The sequence below is a fragment of the Phalacrocorax aristotelis genome, chromosome 3 (assembly GCF_949628215.1).
Source record: "Phalacrocorax aristotelis chromosome 3, bGulAri2.1, whole genome shotgun sequence".
NCBI lineage: Eukaryota > Metazoa > Chordata > Aves > Suliformes > Phalacrocoracidae > Phalacrocorax > Phalacrocorax aristotelis.
This window is the reverse complement of record NC_134278.1, coordinates 85,874,865-85,891,557: the sequence shown is the minus strand read 5'-3', so window position 1 is coordinate 85,891,557 and position 16,693 is coordinate 85,874,865. Positions and strand designations below refer to the sequence as shown.

At 38.7% G+C, this 16,693-nt stretch overlaps 1 protein-coding gene across 17 annotated transcripts in view; it reads right to left on the bottom strand.

Moving 5' to 3' along the window:
• MACROD2 (mono-ADP ribosylhydrolase 2) overlaps nt 1–16,693 on the bottom strand; it is a 911,164-nt gene that overhangs the window by 49,375 nt on the left and 845,096 nt on the right. For 10 of the 17 annotated variants that reach the window (XM_075088273.1, XM_075088274.1, XM_075088275.1 and 7 more), the window contains 2 exons: nt 8,964–9,026; nt 5,528–5,596 (listed from right to left, as the gene is read on the bottom strand). In XM_075088273.1, the coding sequence (XP_074944374.1) occupies nt 5,528–5,596; nt 8,964–9,026 (132 nt within the window). The remainder of the gene's footprint in view (nt 1–5,527; nt 5,597–8,963; nt 9,027–16,693) is intronic. The other 7 variants (XM_075088281.1, XM_075088283.1, XM_075088284.1 and 4 more) reach the window with 1 other exon arrangement.

Sequence of the window (16,693 nt, the reverse complement as noted above, 5' to 3'; positions counted from 1 at the left end):
CCATGAAGAAAATATATGGACTTTAAGTAAGCTGATCAGGATAATCCCCAAGCATATTCACAGTTCCAATATATCAGTTGAATGTTGAATTCAGCTCCAAGAAAACCACCTAGCTTGCACTGAACTATCAATCCTACCCTTCCTGCCAATAATCAGATACTGTTTTGTCTAAATATTGCATAAACACCCATCCTTTTCCATGCCATTCTTTTTTTTTTTTTGACTGTATAAAGCAATGCTGCTCAAACAACATTTTGCAAATGCTAAGGAAGAGGAGAAATGGTAAGATCTGAATGTTAAGAGGTTTTAATAATTTTTTAAAATTCAATTCCCCAGCTACTCTCCGTATGGCTTATTTACCGAGTGATTTCTAATGTGCAATGCACCTGGGTCCCACACACAGCACAGATAAATCACCATGTTTTAGGGAGCTTTAAGAAGATTAAAGAGGGGAAAAAGCTGGTCATTATGAAATAAACAGGTTCAGTACATTTTATTTTTTAAGCATGATACAGTGAAAAATGACTGGAATATTTCCAGAGTGAAATAAATCACACAGGTGTCTAAAATTACAGGTAATGGTGTGCATGGAGGCTGCCACATGATTAGGGTATTCTTTTGCCTCATAAACCGACGAAAATGTGTTAAAACAAAGTACTATAAAATGGTGATTTATGAGAAGTTAGGGAGACATTCTTGAGATTTGACTTTAAAATGTTATTTTTATACCCACCAAGATTTCATTTTAATCTATCTTTATCACAGATCAGATTTATTGGAGCCCAAGTTTATACAGCTTGGTAAAACAGACCTTTTAGGTGCAATGAACTGTAGAGATATTTTTGCAAGTGTTAGGGTAATAGACCAGGCAGTTCATCTCCGCAGGTGGGGTCCACTGAGTAATGCACCCACTCGTGCTTCAGGCTGACAGAAGGGTATCTCCTCTAACCTCACCTTCTGTTCACAAGAGAATTTTCAGGCACACCTGGTATGGTAACTGTGGGCATCCTGCTGCTGCTGTCAGAGGCAGGGCCTGTTGTACAGGGCACTGGGAAAGGAAAAAGCTGAGAAAAACCTAGCTGTCTCAGTTAGACTCTTCCTAGGAGAAGATGCTGCACAGCTGAAGGTAAGGGCTGAGCAGGGGAGATGGAAGGAGTAGGCACTTGCATCGGACTGACAAGAGCACAGCTGGATGGCTCCAGGTCAGCTAATATTTAAAAATAAGTAGGATCTAAATAAACCAGCTAAGTATATTAGTGTCAGCTGTTGTGGCTGCCTGTACTGGTGAAGAGTAGAGCAGAAATACCTCTTCAGTAGTTTATAGTCTGGACCACATCTGGATGCACAATGCTACAGATAGATCAGATTAAAAGGAAAAGTTAATAACCTGCATTGTGTACAGCTCCAAGTGACCATTATGGAGACTGTTCAGACAACAGGCACTTGGTTGGATGGTGATGGTTGTGTACCTGGTTTAAAAAAAAAAACAAACCACACCATTCGGCTTTTGTTAGCCAATTTGCTTTCATAGAAATCCTTCTAACCAAGGGAGAGAAAAATGTTATCACAGTAGCTGGCATGCAGAGGCACAGCTACAGTTTGGGGTGTCGAAACTCTTCCATTAAAAAGGTTCTTTTTCATTTACCTATAATTGAAATCTTTTAGGCTGAAATTTTCCATGTCTAATCATAGCCCAAGGGTGAAGTAAAAACATTTCATTGGTAACTGCTGAGCGCTCAGCACTTCTGAAGATCAGGTCATTCATTTAGATGTCTTAATATACACTTAAGAGCTAATTTTAAACACTTTTTGAACATATTCATGTTCCAGTCAATCTTTTTTACCCACTTATCAATGCCTAATTTATGTCGATTTGCACAGCTCCCCTGCATTTGAAATGCTCTATCTTTCAGTTCATCCTTTCTCAATAATTTATGTCTTTAGGACATCAAGACTTTTCCATGGTGAGAACTACAGCTGGCCAAACAGAAATTTTATATCCATTATGTTTTACAGGCAGGATCCTTCTAGGCTTCTGGGTTGCACAAAGTGAGCTTTTAGGGCCAAGGCATACACCTAATTATGTTTCTGACAACATAAGCCCTCCAGCTCACTGAATCTGACTCCATTTCAGATAATGTAGAAAAATAGTGTCTTGCTTTAAATGGTACTCCCACAGGAGCACAGACTTTGGTGAACACCTGGAAATAATTAGTCGCTACTTTATTTTTAAAATTAATTAGCATACAATTTAATTTAGTTGACCTTCAAATGAAAATTCAGTTCTTATTAAGTGCTAATGAATTAAAATCAGCGTATTGTGCACAGAAACTTTGCCATGATTGCATAATGGGGAGTTCATTCTTTGCCTGTACTAAATCCAGTTCCTTTTTCCATTTTTCTACTAGAAAGCCCTATCATTAAATCATGTTAAATAAATAATTGGTAGGACAGGTAACTGAGATGAGGATGCAGAAGACACACACATGTGCATGCATACATACTTTTCTTAAAAAAAATAAAATCACAGGTGCACAGCTATACACAATACGGTCCATTTAAAATGTGTTAAAAGAGTTTGTACTCCCAGCACAATCTTGTATGGACAGGCACACTAGGCTGTGTGCAGCCTGTCTGATACATGTTTTATCTGCTGTGTAAATATTAATCACTTTGTTCTGCCCTTACACTTCATAAAGAGAAGCATCTCTAACTTGAAATCCACTTTGTATAAAGGATCTACTTCCATATGCACAGTAATGAAGCGCTACGAAGGTGCTGCCTAGAGGTGTCAGCTCTCCCCCCAAGAGCTAATAGGTATGCATGCAAGTTTTTAACAGTAAAATTGCAACTTTTCTTTGCGGTATTTCCAGACAGAGAAAAATAGAAACTTGGCACAGACTGGAATAAGAGGATACCTCCACAGCATAACATCAAATATCTTGATATTATTGAAATATGACTGTTCTGCCTTTTTTTATTTCCTTAGGACAGACAGAGCACTCAAAAAATTCAGTCTGCTCAAAGGCCACATGCAAACAGGGCCTACATGGACCTTTTTTTCTGGATAGCATCTCTTCTATTACGAACAACAGAAGAGATATACTTTCACATTAATACAAGATTTGTAATCTCACAGTAGGTTTTCATTTTAATCGGAGCCCTTCAAAACATGATTCCTGCACTGTTCCATGTGCATTAAAAAATAAGCAGAAAAACTACTAGTCAACTCTAATTGGAGTCAAAATACTTGTTTTGGTGCAGTCACCAGAACCAGTGTTTGAAAGATTGCTATACTTCCATAGCAGGCTTGGAAATCTATTGGGAAACCTAGTATTTTGGGAACATGCAGCCTAGACTCATTTGCCACAAATGTCCTTTCACAGTAATTATGTGGAACAACTGCAAAAACATAATTTCTTTAAATGCTTTACATCCAGTTCATTCAGTTGAAGATAAACTACAGAAATTAGTATGTTCCAGAACCTGGCAGGTTTTAGCTCTGTTAACTCAGTGGGCAAACAATTTGAAGGCTGAAATTTATTTTGGGAGCAGCGGGTGTTTTCAGAAATGCTAGGATTTTGTAAAAGTGCCATTTCTCAAGTGGTAGCAAGCTTTTGTAACACTAGTATTCATTTTAGAACAACTCCAAACCTAAAACCTGAAAAGCTGAAAATCTACTGATGGAAATCAGGATTAAAACCACACCCTCATGGATGTAGCAGCCTCATAGTTCAAAAGTCTTGGTTACATTTAGAAACCTAGCAAGCAAATCCCCAAACATGTTTTTTCGCCCTCCCATTCCTTTTTTCCATTTGTACAACTTTACAAACAAAATATATGGAGGAAAGTCCGTCTTGCTCCTTTTTCCCTACCAGATGCTTTTCTTCTTACTTTTGAGGAGAGGTAGAATATCAAAAAGAAACTATCCTTTGGGTTTCTCAGGGCACTATCTCTTCTGTCAAGCTCTCAAGATAAGAGGGGAAAACACTATACTCCTAGCATATTATAGCAAAAGTGAGCTATATACCACCAAAGACAGCTACTTTCCTAAGAAAAGACAACTAATAGAATGGGCCAAAAAACTGAAGTGGTTACACATTGAGATGATCACTGAAAAACATATCAGAAGACACTGGCTTCATAGTCACAAACAAGCACTCAAAGCAATACCAAAATGTTGAGATCTTCAGTAAGACTGCAGAGATAAAAAAAAAAACCAAACCCAAAGCCTTACTGTGACCCTCACACTATGAAATATAAAAAACGCGTCTGATGGGGATCTTATAGATACAGTATGCATAAACAGGCCAAATGTCAGCAAAAAAAGAGAAATGAATGACAGGCAATCACCAGCTATGCTGAGGCTGTATCTGTCACTGTTTTGCCTTCCACTAGCCTTGCCATGACCTTAATCTGTGTAGAAATCAAAAGCAAAAGCCAGTGCTCCAGCAAGAGTTGGCGGCTTTTTTCCCCTGCAGGATCAATCAATCAGTTAAGAGAGCACTTAAATCAACCTGCACAAGGCTTTGAACTCATAATCAGGTAAGTATGTGGGCTCTCTAGCATGTGTCTTTGGCAGAAAAGGGCAAAATCTCACACCCCGTCACACTTGTCTAGAAAAATGAGAAGAGTGTCAAGCAGTGATGCTGAATTAAACATTAAATCTTTTAAAATAAATAAGTTAATGAATGTTAATATTTATGTTATCTCAGTAAAATGCATTAAAATTTCCTATTAGTCTTTCTTGAAGGATGTACTGATGGACTCTGTTTATTATCGATAGCATAACTCCTGTTTTGAATTACCAGTAGCAAACATTTTAAAAATCACCCAGACTTTCTCCTGACATACCCCCCAAAAACATCCCAAACCACAGACTGGCACAAGCGTGATATCATAAGAATACCAAAAGCAGTACATCTGTGCACTGGTTCCTATCTGCAATCCAACACTTCCACATGAAAAATCTCAGCTTGAAACATTTATATTAGATCATCTCTCTTGTTTCCTAAACTCCCTGTCATTTGGCCCGGTGACACTTTTAAATATTTATCACAAACCAAATGATCTGAGTGCCCAGCACAGTCTGCAAAAGATAAACATTACTTTCTCCCTCCCAATTATGACTTCATCTCCTCCTATCTCCTCTTGATGTGTTTATAGCTATTGCGTTTTTCTTTTTCCCCATCAGGAGAGTACCAACTAGGGAGCTAAATGCTGCCAAGATAGAGGTGCATGCTTAGCTTTATGTCTGTGATTCAACCCAGCGAGCTCAAGCTTTGGGCTTATTTCTGGTATGTCACATATGATATTTTAGTATTGCCTGTATAACAAGGGGACTTAGGAATTCACAGCATCTCTCCCACCAGCACAACAGCTGCTGCCAAGTATTTCATTACAAAGACTTTACCTATTTCTGTATTGTTTAAATGTGATTTTGGCAATTTCCAGACAAAGGAAAATAAGGCTTTATGAAATGTCCTCTTGGGACTGGGTATTTTGAAACACAATCCATAATCTGTACCTTTATCATCACTCAACTCTGTTTCTTCTGATGATGACAGATTTGCTACAGCTGAAGGTTTCATATCTTCTATAAGAACCAAGGAAATGAAAGAGAAATTATTCATTAAATATAGCAAACTGATGAACCACTTTACTGAAAAAAAGTGTTACGCCTTATTAAGGCAAGATACTAGACCTGAATTTGACTTACTGGGCTTCCATCCATTCACATTGCATTTACTGGCCATTACTGGTCTGATTGTCTTCCCTAAGCCAGGGGTAAACTTACATTAAAATACTGCCAGATTAAGTCTATATTTCAGTTTCTGATAATACAGAGAGGAATGGCCATCAGTTTCATGGGTAGGTTGGTATGGCTATTTGCTTTGATATTCCTTTTTTGATGTAATCCATCTATTTTGAGAAAAAACCAAGCCATTCTTAACTTTAATCATGTCCATGAATCCCATTGGAATCAAAATGATTACATGCAAATGCTTTCCTGAAAATAGAAGCTTTCATGAATCAGGCCTGAAATTTAGCAAGTCCCTGAAAAATTGTGGCCAGGAGTTTTTTAATGGTAGAGCATGCAGGTAGAACTATAGTACTTAACAGATTAATACCTGAATTTAACATAATTTTTTAACTTTCACAGTTGCTTTTCCTTGGCGAAAAGCTTTAGAGCTTTTATAGCTCTAAAACATTTATAAGTCTTTGTTTTAATTTCTAGCCTTTCATTTCTTTCAAAAGACTTGCCTCATGATTCTCACAAATTTTTTTCCCTAATATAGTAATTGAGTATTTTTAACCAGCTTTAAACAAGAGCTCTGAACCATCTGCCATTTCTTTTTTCCATGTGTTAACTGTGAGGTTCACTGATGATAGACTGGAGGCCAGACTTTAAAAAAAACCACACAGTAATAGCTGAAAAATTTCATGCCAGTCTTTATACACTACAACTGGCTTTTTCACAGCTGTATAATAAGAAAATATAAATCTTTATGTAATAGACTGGGCAAGAATACAGTGTCTATTTTTTGTCCTACATCTTCTTTCACAATATTGAAGTATATGATTTGTGATTTGTCACACTCAGGTGAAGGTTATGCCTTTTGGTTCAGAAAATACAAATAAGAACTTTAACATTTGATGGGATTGCTCCTCACAGTGATCATTCACAGTGATTAGAAATGTTTTAGGCATACAACTGCATATCTTAGAAAATCTGATCATTTCTTACTGACAAGAAAGGTCACAGAAGCAGTGATCTAAAAGTTCCTGATGATGTTTCGTCTCCACAATGAGTAGAGTGGAAAGCAGCAGCAACTCATTAGCTGAATGTAACTAATTTGAGGTAATTGTACACCTCTCTGTTCTTGTCACTCTGTGAACCAGTAGGGATAAATGTTAAGCCAAAAAATTTTTTCCAGTAACACTGTCTGCCTGTGGCCAAGGAGGTCATTCATGGACTACATGTAGGCACAACACTATCTTTAGGCATGTACCTACAACGCGTTCCTAGAGTATGACATTTTCTGGATCTGGAACCTAAAATGTCTGGATCTTTTCTTTTATGCTCTGCATGAGAGAAACAAAACATGACTACCAATATGAGATAGCAAAAGAATGTACATCATGGCTCTGATAAACCAGCTCTGACAGCTCGTAACGTAACAAATCATAATGATGGTTTTGGGAAAAACACAATGCAATTAAGGCATCTCCGGTAGCAAAGTAATAATTTAGGAATTTGGAAATTATTTCATTTGGGAAAAATGAAATGTATCTCATTCAATCAAACTGTTTTGCAAATCAAAATACCAGAGAAATATGTACCCCACGAGAGTGAATACAGCTGACAAACACAACAGGCTGTATTTGGCATCCACAGACAGTGGTTTAACCGGGATTAACAGGAACCTCTGCAGCTGGAGCCAGGAGCTCCTAGCAGTACCAGCTCCTAGGCGAGCTAGCAGCCAAGCAGTATTTAGTACAGTTAAAAGCTCAATATTGCTTAGTCAGAGATTAAAAACAGAGTCTAGATTCAAACAGAGCAACTCATTCCTCCCTTCTCCCTGGTCCTGTTCACCTGTTTTAAAATACGACTAGCATAAAAGTGAAAAACCCAGGAAAGAAAACGTGGTTGTCCTCTAGCACTTACAAAATACTACTACATGCTTATCTTGGGGAGGATAGATGGCCTAGGTCCAAAGTTTGCTGAGGTCCACGGGAACCTTTTTTATTCTGCAATACTGTGTGCCTGTGGCTTCACCTCCCACTGCTTGCCCCGCATGAGGACATAAAGAACAGGTGATAAAGAGGACATGAAACATAGAATGACTTCAAGCACTTGCAGACAGCATCAGTTGTTAACACCTAGTTGCAGAAGGCTGACCTGTGGAGTGCAGGGAGAAATGCTGCACTTCCACGTACACAGTGCCCAATACATAGGACAAAAAGAAGGACCCTCAACAAATGAATTCCTCATCTGGAAACAGCCACAATGCAGAAGGTAAACCAGATAAATCAAGAATCTAGGCCTTCTAAATTTTTTTTTTTTGCTGTGTTTCACTGCCTGGCCTTCTTCAGCTCAATCTTCCACATATTGAAAATAATCTTCAATTGCGATTAAAAATTACAAGTTCTGAAGAAAACTGTTTCACGCTCTCTAGATTAAGTACCTGTAGGCAACATCCTGCACTACAATGAGAAATAAACCAGCTAAACAAAAAACCCATGTGCTACATGTAATACTACTCTAAGAGAAATCCTTAAGAAATAAGGGGATTAATTCTAGTTGTCTTTTGCACTGAACAGAGTTTGGTAGGATGAAAAATACAACCAAAAACAGAAAAAAAAGTAGAAAATCTATTGTGAACACAGAGTGAGATTGTATTTTAAAATATTGAACTCACTGTAATTTATAAGCATGCCATCTGCAAAACCCACTGTTCGTGAACTCTGACATTCATTCGCAGTATATGCAATATCTTTCTGTATGGATTTAAATCTTCATAACCCCTAAGACTTATGTAGACGATTTATTAAAACTTGAAAATACCTTTAGAATCTTCAGAAGTACAGTTTTCATCAAAAGAAGCCTGCTTCCTCCTTTTCCAAATTTCCTTTTCCCCCATTTCTACTCTAGGCTGAGGGCTACTCTGTTATAAACAGAGGAAAAATTATGTCTTTCTAGTTAGAAGATTAGCCTGAGGTAGTCCACCTTAAAGGGAGAATGTAGAGCTGGTATGCTAAAGAGGGAAGTCTGCATTCCTGCATTGCAATACATTCATTCACAATGAATGGAGTTTCAGTTTCTAATGGGAGAATTGCTCAAGACCTGAGCTAATCTGGTGAAAATGTGCAAACATTCTCTGTCAATAGCATTGACTAAGGTTATTGTTCACCAAGGTGGATAAAACCTAATAAAATCCTTTAAGGAACTCAGTACAAACCTGCTTCTCTGCTCTGGGTCTCAGTTTCTTCAGTGTTTTGCTTCTCCTCTGTACAGGTACCACCTATCGAGGAAAAAAAATAAAAATTATCTATTATATATCTTTTTATTGGTAACAGCAGCAGCAATATTAATTGTAACCAATTCAGCACAAACTGCTAATTTACAGCAAGGTGCCGTGATAAAAGGGGAGAGATATAAAGGTAAACAAAAAAAACCTCGCAAATGTAATCAGTTACATTAAAAACAGTCACATTTTCACATCTCAAGCTGAGGAAGGGGGGTTAGATTAAAGATTTTATCTCAACAGGCACACTGATAATATCTCTATGCCAAATAAAGGTATGTTTCCCTAAACACCATCTGCGACAGATGAAATTGTTGCTTGATCATCACCTATGTATTTTATACAGATTATTTTCCTCCAGTAACATTTCCACAAGATCATTGAAGTGGCTGTTTCCAACATGCAGAACCTACTTTTATGCTTATGGATGGTGAGAATAGGAGGGGGAGAATCTCCTGAATTTTATTTTAAAGCAAAAGGCACAATGCCACTTAGCATAAAGTACAAAAATTCATCACAAACGACTGCACAGAAGAGAGCAAAATAAACCAATGATTGCTAGGATTGGATGCATTTTTCCCCTTCTTACATTCACATTCATTCCCAATTTTCTCCACTACTTTGCATTCGCATTCATTATCCACTTTCTTCCCTCCAGCTCCCTTTCAGAAGGCAGGTACCAAACAGCAAATTACCACTGAGAAAAGTAATACCCTGGGGAACGTCAATGGATATGAGATCAAGCTCTCTTAACCTTTTCTTGGCCTGATTACAAATCTATCAGGAAGTATGTATTTTCAACGATGGAGAAGGCTTTTTTAGCTTCATAATAATGTTAGAGGCTGCAGTGCAGCATGCTGGATCAGATGCGATGGCTACAGTCCCTCTTTTCCAGCATGGTGAGATAGATGGCGAGAACAGCTGAGTACCAGCTTTCATTCCCAGGCCTGTAAATGGCTTGATAATGATACATGTATTTTTTGCTGTGATCTCTTCCGGCTCCTGGGTTTTTCTGATTACAGCTTCTCTAAAGCAACACGGCTAAAGTTCCTCACACCACCACCTTGCTTTTACTTAACACATGGAGTCTATTGAAGAGAACAGCAGTAGCCCAAATGCAATTAGGTGGATGGAAGAAAAACAGAGAAAGAGTGTGTTTTTCAGAAGCAAATGTACATCTGGTGGCATGCTGCGATCGGCTAATATTTAAAGGCTGAGATATGATGCTCTCCTTTCCAGCAGGCAATACATGCTGGCATCCAGCAGATGGGACTAGCGGAAAAGTATTTCCAAGCTGACCCTGCACAGAGCTGCTCTCAGGAGGAGAGGAGATGGAGCAGGAGTTTTACACCCCACCTGAGAGGGGAGGGCAGGGAGCAGCTGATGGCCATCATCGGGGACTTGGGCCTCCTGCCTGCTTAGTAACTCTTTGTACTGATTTTAACTAGCCTTACTGGATGACTAGCTATAGTGATTTCTTAGCACATTTTGAGCTCTAACCTGTAAAAAATTGCATTACATGGATGACCAAAATGGCTCGATAAAACCAGCTGGATTTTTCCTTGCCCCACCTGAAATCAAAAAGTATTCTTTTCAAAATCAGTGTTCTGCCTGTCCACACACAATTGGAGGACAAAATATAAAGTTAGCTGTACTAGAAGATAAAATCTTTCTCTCCCTCTCCCTGCTTGTCTTCTAAAACATGGGCTTGGGACTTTGCAAGCTTTGCAGCAAGCAATTAATAAATACGGGAAAAAAAATCCTTTGCATCACCGGGATGTGTTTCAAAGGGATAAAGTCACCTAGCTCAGGAGCTGCAGAAAGGAACAGTACGTTTGAGACAATACAACAGTGCAGTAACACTTGGAAAATCTTTACTATTAGGTCAGATCCAAAGAGAATATTGCACCACTGCAAAACAAGGGGTCCCAAAGCAAAAAGGATTTAATTATGGCCAAGTGCAACATATTTTGCTTTGCACAGAAAACTTCATATTCAGAAAAAGCAGGTCAGGCATAAACTGTAACTCCCAATATACAACTGAAAATCATTTCAGCAATTAGCTTACTGCATTCACAACATAAAACTACATTTCTGGATGATACTTGTTTCTATATCCATTATAACATGTATGACTATAACCGTGAGTTATTTGGCTAAAACCAGATATTTCAAAGATTTCATGGTTATTGTCAAGGGACTACATCTCTTCTTGAAGTCACTTACTCTGAGAAAACTTAAACTACAAAAGAAAGTTTAAATGATCATCTGGTTCATCAGATTATCAGATAAAGCACATATTCATCAGTACGTTTTGTCAACCCTAAATCTATTATTTCACTGGATATTCACTGTTTAAAACTGGTATAATAGAAGGATAATTACAGCACTATATATTGGATTGTTAACATGTTTTCCATCCAACACTTCATTTTGTTCCTTGAAAAAGAAAAATGTATAAGACTTCAAAAGCAGAAGCTTTAGCTCTTGTACTCTGACCCAGTCCAACAGACTGACTTGATTGTGACATGAAAATTAATTTTGATCAGCATATTAAAAGTACGTGTTGTGCTTGTGATGTGACTTCGACAGAATTAGAGAAAAGGAAATGCTAAAAAATTAAGAATGTCCATGTGATCCTCAAGTAAATTACTTGCAGAAGGAAGGGTTAAGCTCTGCTTGGCCTGGAGAATCTCTTAATCTCAGGAGAAAGGGAGGAAGTGGAGTACAAATACACCGATAAGAAAGCAAACTATAGGGTGGAGAAGTGACTAATCCCAAAGTGTCTGAACAAACAGTTTCTTCCCTTTTTTTAAAAGATCTTCTAATAAGCCTCTCAACTGAGTGTCTTCTACTGATGAAGAGTCTTTCTGTAATTATTGCTCTCCATTGGAGCTGGGTACAGAGCAAATGGAAAGGCTTCAAGCAGCACATGCTCAAGGCAAAGAGCTGAAAATATATTTTACAGGAGTACCAAGCCAGTTTTTCACCATATTTTTATTCAGCCCTAGTAGAGAAGTCAGACCCAGTGCATTTCCCTTGAGTCTTCTCCATGACATTATTAATAATAAAAATGTCTTTTCCACTGGATGGCTTCTACAGTATCTGCCATCCTTCTCTTTCCACTACTGCAGCAACTGGCAATTGCATTTCCTCTAGGTGAAAGCTGTCCTCACAATATCTGCTTTTCTATTAGACTAGTAATTGAACAGCAATCTGTCGCTCACTCTAAAGGAGACAGAAAAAGTGCCGAACAACATGTCGTGTCATTTTAGGCCAGCAAATGTAAATGATTTTGAGCCACATCAAAAGACAAATGGGAACATCTGTTTCTTTTCCGTGGCATGGCAGTCAGCTGAAAAAACAGGAGTTTGAGAATTACAGTAGCACTGTACAAATGAAATAAGCACATCAGACACTACAATACCTACTTCTGGCCATATATTTTCATTTCCCTTGCCAAGCTGACTACCGCCTGATAGGCACTTGCTCTCTCCTCTTGGCCTTTTTCTTTGAGATCAGCAAGAAAATTCCCCCCCCCAATGATATATACCCCCATTGATATTTGGTAAACAGTGATCAATTCAGTACATTCAGCAAGCTGGCAGAGCAAGCAGCACTTCTAACTAAACTAGAAAACCGGATACTCTGTGAGTGCCTGCTCACTTTATGTTAAGGAGAGGTATTTAGCATGCACAGTGATATGCCAGCTGCAGCAGCAGCCCCAAAACAGATGATATGATAACTAATAAGCCAGCGGTCAGATGGGAGAGGGCTGCGACAAGATCCCTATGAAAGTGCAGAGGACAAACTCTCAGCAGCAGCACCAGAGTGGGTTTTACTATTGTTCCCATTTTCTCTGCAAGACCCTGGAGGCACGTGGCTTTTTACATCTTTCACTGTTCTTGCGACAAACATGGCAAGTCAAAAATATTAATAGCCTTGCTGGCCTCTTGGCTCTTCCCATTTCAGAGCTGAATAAGTGCCAGGTTCACTCGTACACCTATTCTTCTTCAGCAGTTCCTTTCTTCACAAGCAGTCAGTGACATACTTCGAGCTGAGGCTAAAGTTGGTGTCTCAAAAACTGGTGCAAGAAAGACATTTTCCAGAAGAAAACAGAACTGCAGATAACGTATTTTTAGTTAAAGGAAGAAATTCTGGATAACCAGTACAAACCAGTCTACTTCCACCCCTCCAACTTAAATGTTATTAATAATAAAATTGTATTCACTACTAAGAAAGCTGTACTTATTGTCATTCGTAGTGTGTCAACAGTCAGGGTAAGGTTCCTTCAGGCACCCTCCTCCTTTCTGGAGCAGAAATAAGAGAGACAGAGGGCCAACCCCTCAGGCTCACATCTCATAGACCTGTGTATGTACCACATCCCTAAGCACCAGGTTTGGCCCTGTTACATCCCCTCATGGCTCCTGCCGTGCAAGTTTGGGTGCATCCTCTGGTTCTCTGGGAGGCCAGCAACTGTGCATCTCCTGTGGTCTAGCTTGCAAATCTCTCTTCAAGCTGGGCCACACCTCTATGACAAATGCAAATACAAACCAAGATCTGGCAGACAAAGGATGCCAGTTTTGAATTATCTTTTTTACAGCATAAAAATATCACCATGGTAATCATACTAATGACATGAAGGTCCTTCTAGGATAACAGGGAAACTAATTAGTGATAAAATTGAAAATACAGGGCTTGATCTTACAGCTGTTACATTCTACACATGAGTAGATACGCTGACTTCACTGAAACCCTAAAGTGCGAGAAAGCACACACATATCCATGTATACACTCAGGATCATACTGCCTGCAACCATTTTCAGAGTATTCTAGTGATAAAATTATATCAGACATAAAACAAGAAGCACGTACACACAAAGGCCATTACTGTAGAACTTACAAATGCATTAAAATGAATCATTAGGGTGGTGGCCTGAGGTTACTGAACATTTTCAGTTTGCATTTCAATTTCTTTTAATTAAATTATGATTTAGGTCAGTTTTAATCACTACTTGTCTATAACCCCTTTGGGGTAAATTTTAAGAAGGGTGAGTAAAGAGTTATCTGCAGTAATTGCTTAATGGAGTTATGAGACTTCTTCCCTCTGTGCTGCTTCAACAATTTACCTCACCGCAGATGCAGACCTGAATGCGCTGCTGTCAATGCACGCAGCCTAGTGAAGTTGTCACCATAACAAATAACAGGTTTTCATTTTCATGCAGCATTTTGTCAAGAATTGTTGAGGAGTGTGGGAAAACAATTAGAAAACTTTAGCTCGTGGGTATTATCTCAGAGGTTAAAAATAACAGTATTGTATTTCACCTATTTAACATCCTGAGAAGTATAGGAGCCCAATCTAAAGCCCCTTGAAGTCATGAAGTCACTAGGCGTGTTCCCATTGCCTCACTCCTCTGTGGATCACAAGGCAAGTAACTCGGCTTCATTATACCTTTCCTGGCTAGGGAGGAACAGCCACAGCATCAAATTAGGTCTTGGAAGACATGAGCACTCAGATTTGTCCCAACCCACTTTGTACATAACACTGCTAGGAATGTTCAGCTAGGCTGGTTTTTCACTGGGTGTAATTCTTCTGTCTGACATACAGTGTGACTCAGATTTTGCAATACAGGTACCTGGCAAAAGACATCTAAAATTTCATTGCCAAAGATGCTGATCATCACTACTTCTGACAATCTGCAACTGTGACTGTTCAAAACAAATGAAAGCAAACATCTCTTGGAAGCTTGAGCTGTTCGACGTAACCAGAATATGGACATCGTACCCTACATGTTATACACAGCCCATATTGAGGACAAAGATACAATTGGCATTTTGATGCAAAAGATACACTGTGTATGTCTATATGCTGCACAAGTATTAATCACTGTTATCATAGTATACAAAAATGGGCAGAAATCGCTCACGTGAGTTGATGCATGTTGAAGAGCAGGCTGAGGAAGAGCTCAGAGCAGAACAGAGAAGCCCTGACTCCTAGTCCTATAGGCAGTCTATCTAAAAGACAGAGAAAGAAAGGGACCCCCATACATGAAGGTGCATAACAGGATCACAAGTTTCATTGTTACTATGTCAATTTACTATTTGTTCATACCTTCCTGGTGTGCCAAAGAGTCTAGTTAACTGCACACTGTTAAGGACCGTGGCACAGCTTCTTTTCCAAGCCATAGTCAAAATAAAACATGAGACCTATTTCATTTTTTTTGCATACAGGTAACAAAATCATGTGGTGTGGCAATGTAACAAAGTGAAGAAATGGACAGAGAAGCCACATAGGAGATCACACTTGTTAAAAACAGCATAAAACGTGAACAAAAATATGCACTATTTTGCATCAGTATCACAGAATTAAGGGACTAGCCCTGTCTTCTGCACTGGACCTGAATAATCATGATGGTTTACTGTTATTCACATCATGGTTAGAAATGAGAAATTAATTCCTTGACAGATGAGTCCCCTGCAGGTACACTGGTTTGTCATTGCGTATAATCCTCCTCTGACAATATTGCATTAGTCACTTTAGTAACTTAGTATTTTGCACCTTCGCTTATCTCAGGAGAAAGAAAATTTGCTCTGAAGCATCTAGTGTGAAAACAGGAATTGAAACTGTTTGCCTGGTATAGTTTATGCACATGTATATTTGACTGGTAAAAGGAACTGAAACGGGTAAATGGTCAACATAAGCAGGACAGCACGTCACCTGCGGAGGCCAAAATGAACTGCATTTCCAAAGTTGTTTTGTGTAGCTACTGCACGGCAACTTAATGAAACAGTAGAAGCCACTTCAGCAATGAAAAGAATCTTCTAAGAAGGGTTTGCTCAGAGAGCAGATACAAATAAAAATACAGACTGCATCCTGGTTTTGCCCTGGCTAAGTAGAAGGTGATCACCTGATATTCTGAGAGCTGTAATCAGTCAAGACAGATGGTGGACTTCAAAACAAAAGTGAAAAAAGAAGCTATCAACCAAAGTGGACCGGGGTTAATAGCATCACTTTAAATATAACCGATCTGCATTAAGGTGAAACATTTCACAGACATGTTTGATACACATGCTTCCCAGGGAACAACTTCTGTAGTACTTTATCTTAACTTAAAATTTTATTTAATGATTTGGTTTGGTGGCAAAAAGAATACACTAACTTCTAAGCTATCTTAATAAGAAGTAGCACTTTTAAGACTGAATAAGAGAATGTGAATTTTTGAAGTATAATTATGTGTCCAGATGTTCGTTTTTAGTAGATTATGAGTGGAGCAGAAATTTAGGGAAGAATATTACTGCCCTGTGGGATGCTAAGAAGAAATGTGGCTACAATTTCTCAAATGATAAAAGCATTGCTTGCTATAAGCCGAGGAACATTTTAAAACTAATCAGAAGTTGAACCTAGTTAATACTAATCCATACCTTAAAGAGAGAGACAATCAGGCCTGCATAGTATTAGAAGCTCCCTAGAAAAGACACTTTGAACAGCACTGTGTAATGGTGACAGAGAGTAGCAGTTGTACGCAGCCCCCAGCCCCAGGGAGGATTAAATCCACCTCAGAGGAAAGCAGCACAAGCCAAGCACTGTTGACTTTTGTGGGTGCATACACTATATCCCTGTCTATGAAGCTAGGGAGTGAGCAGCAAAGCTGCAAAATTTGTGG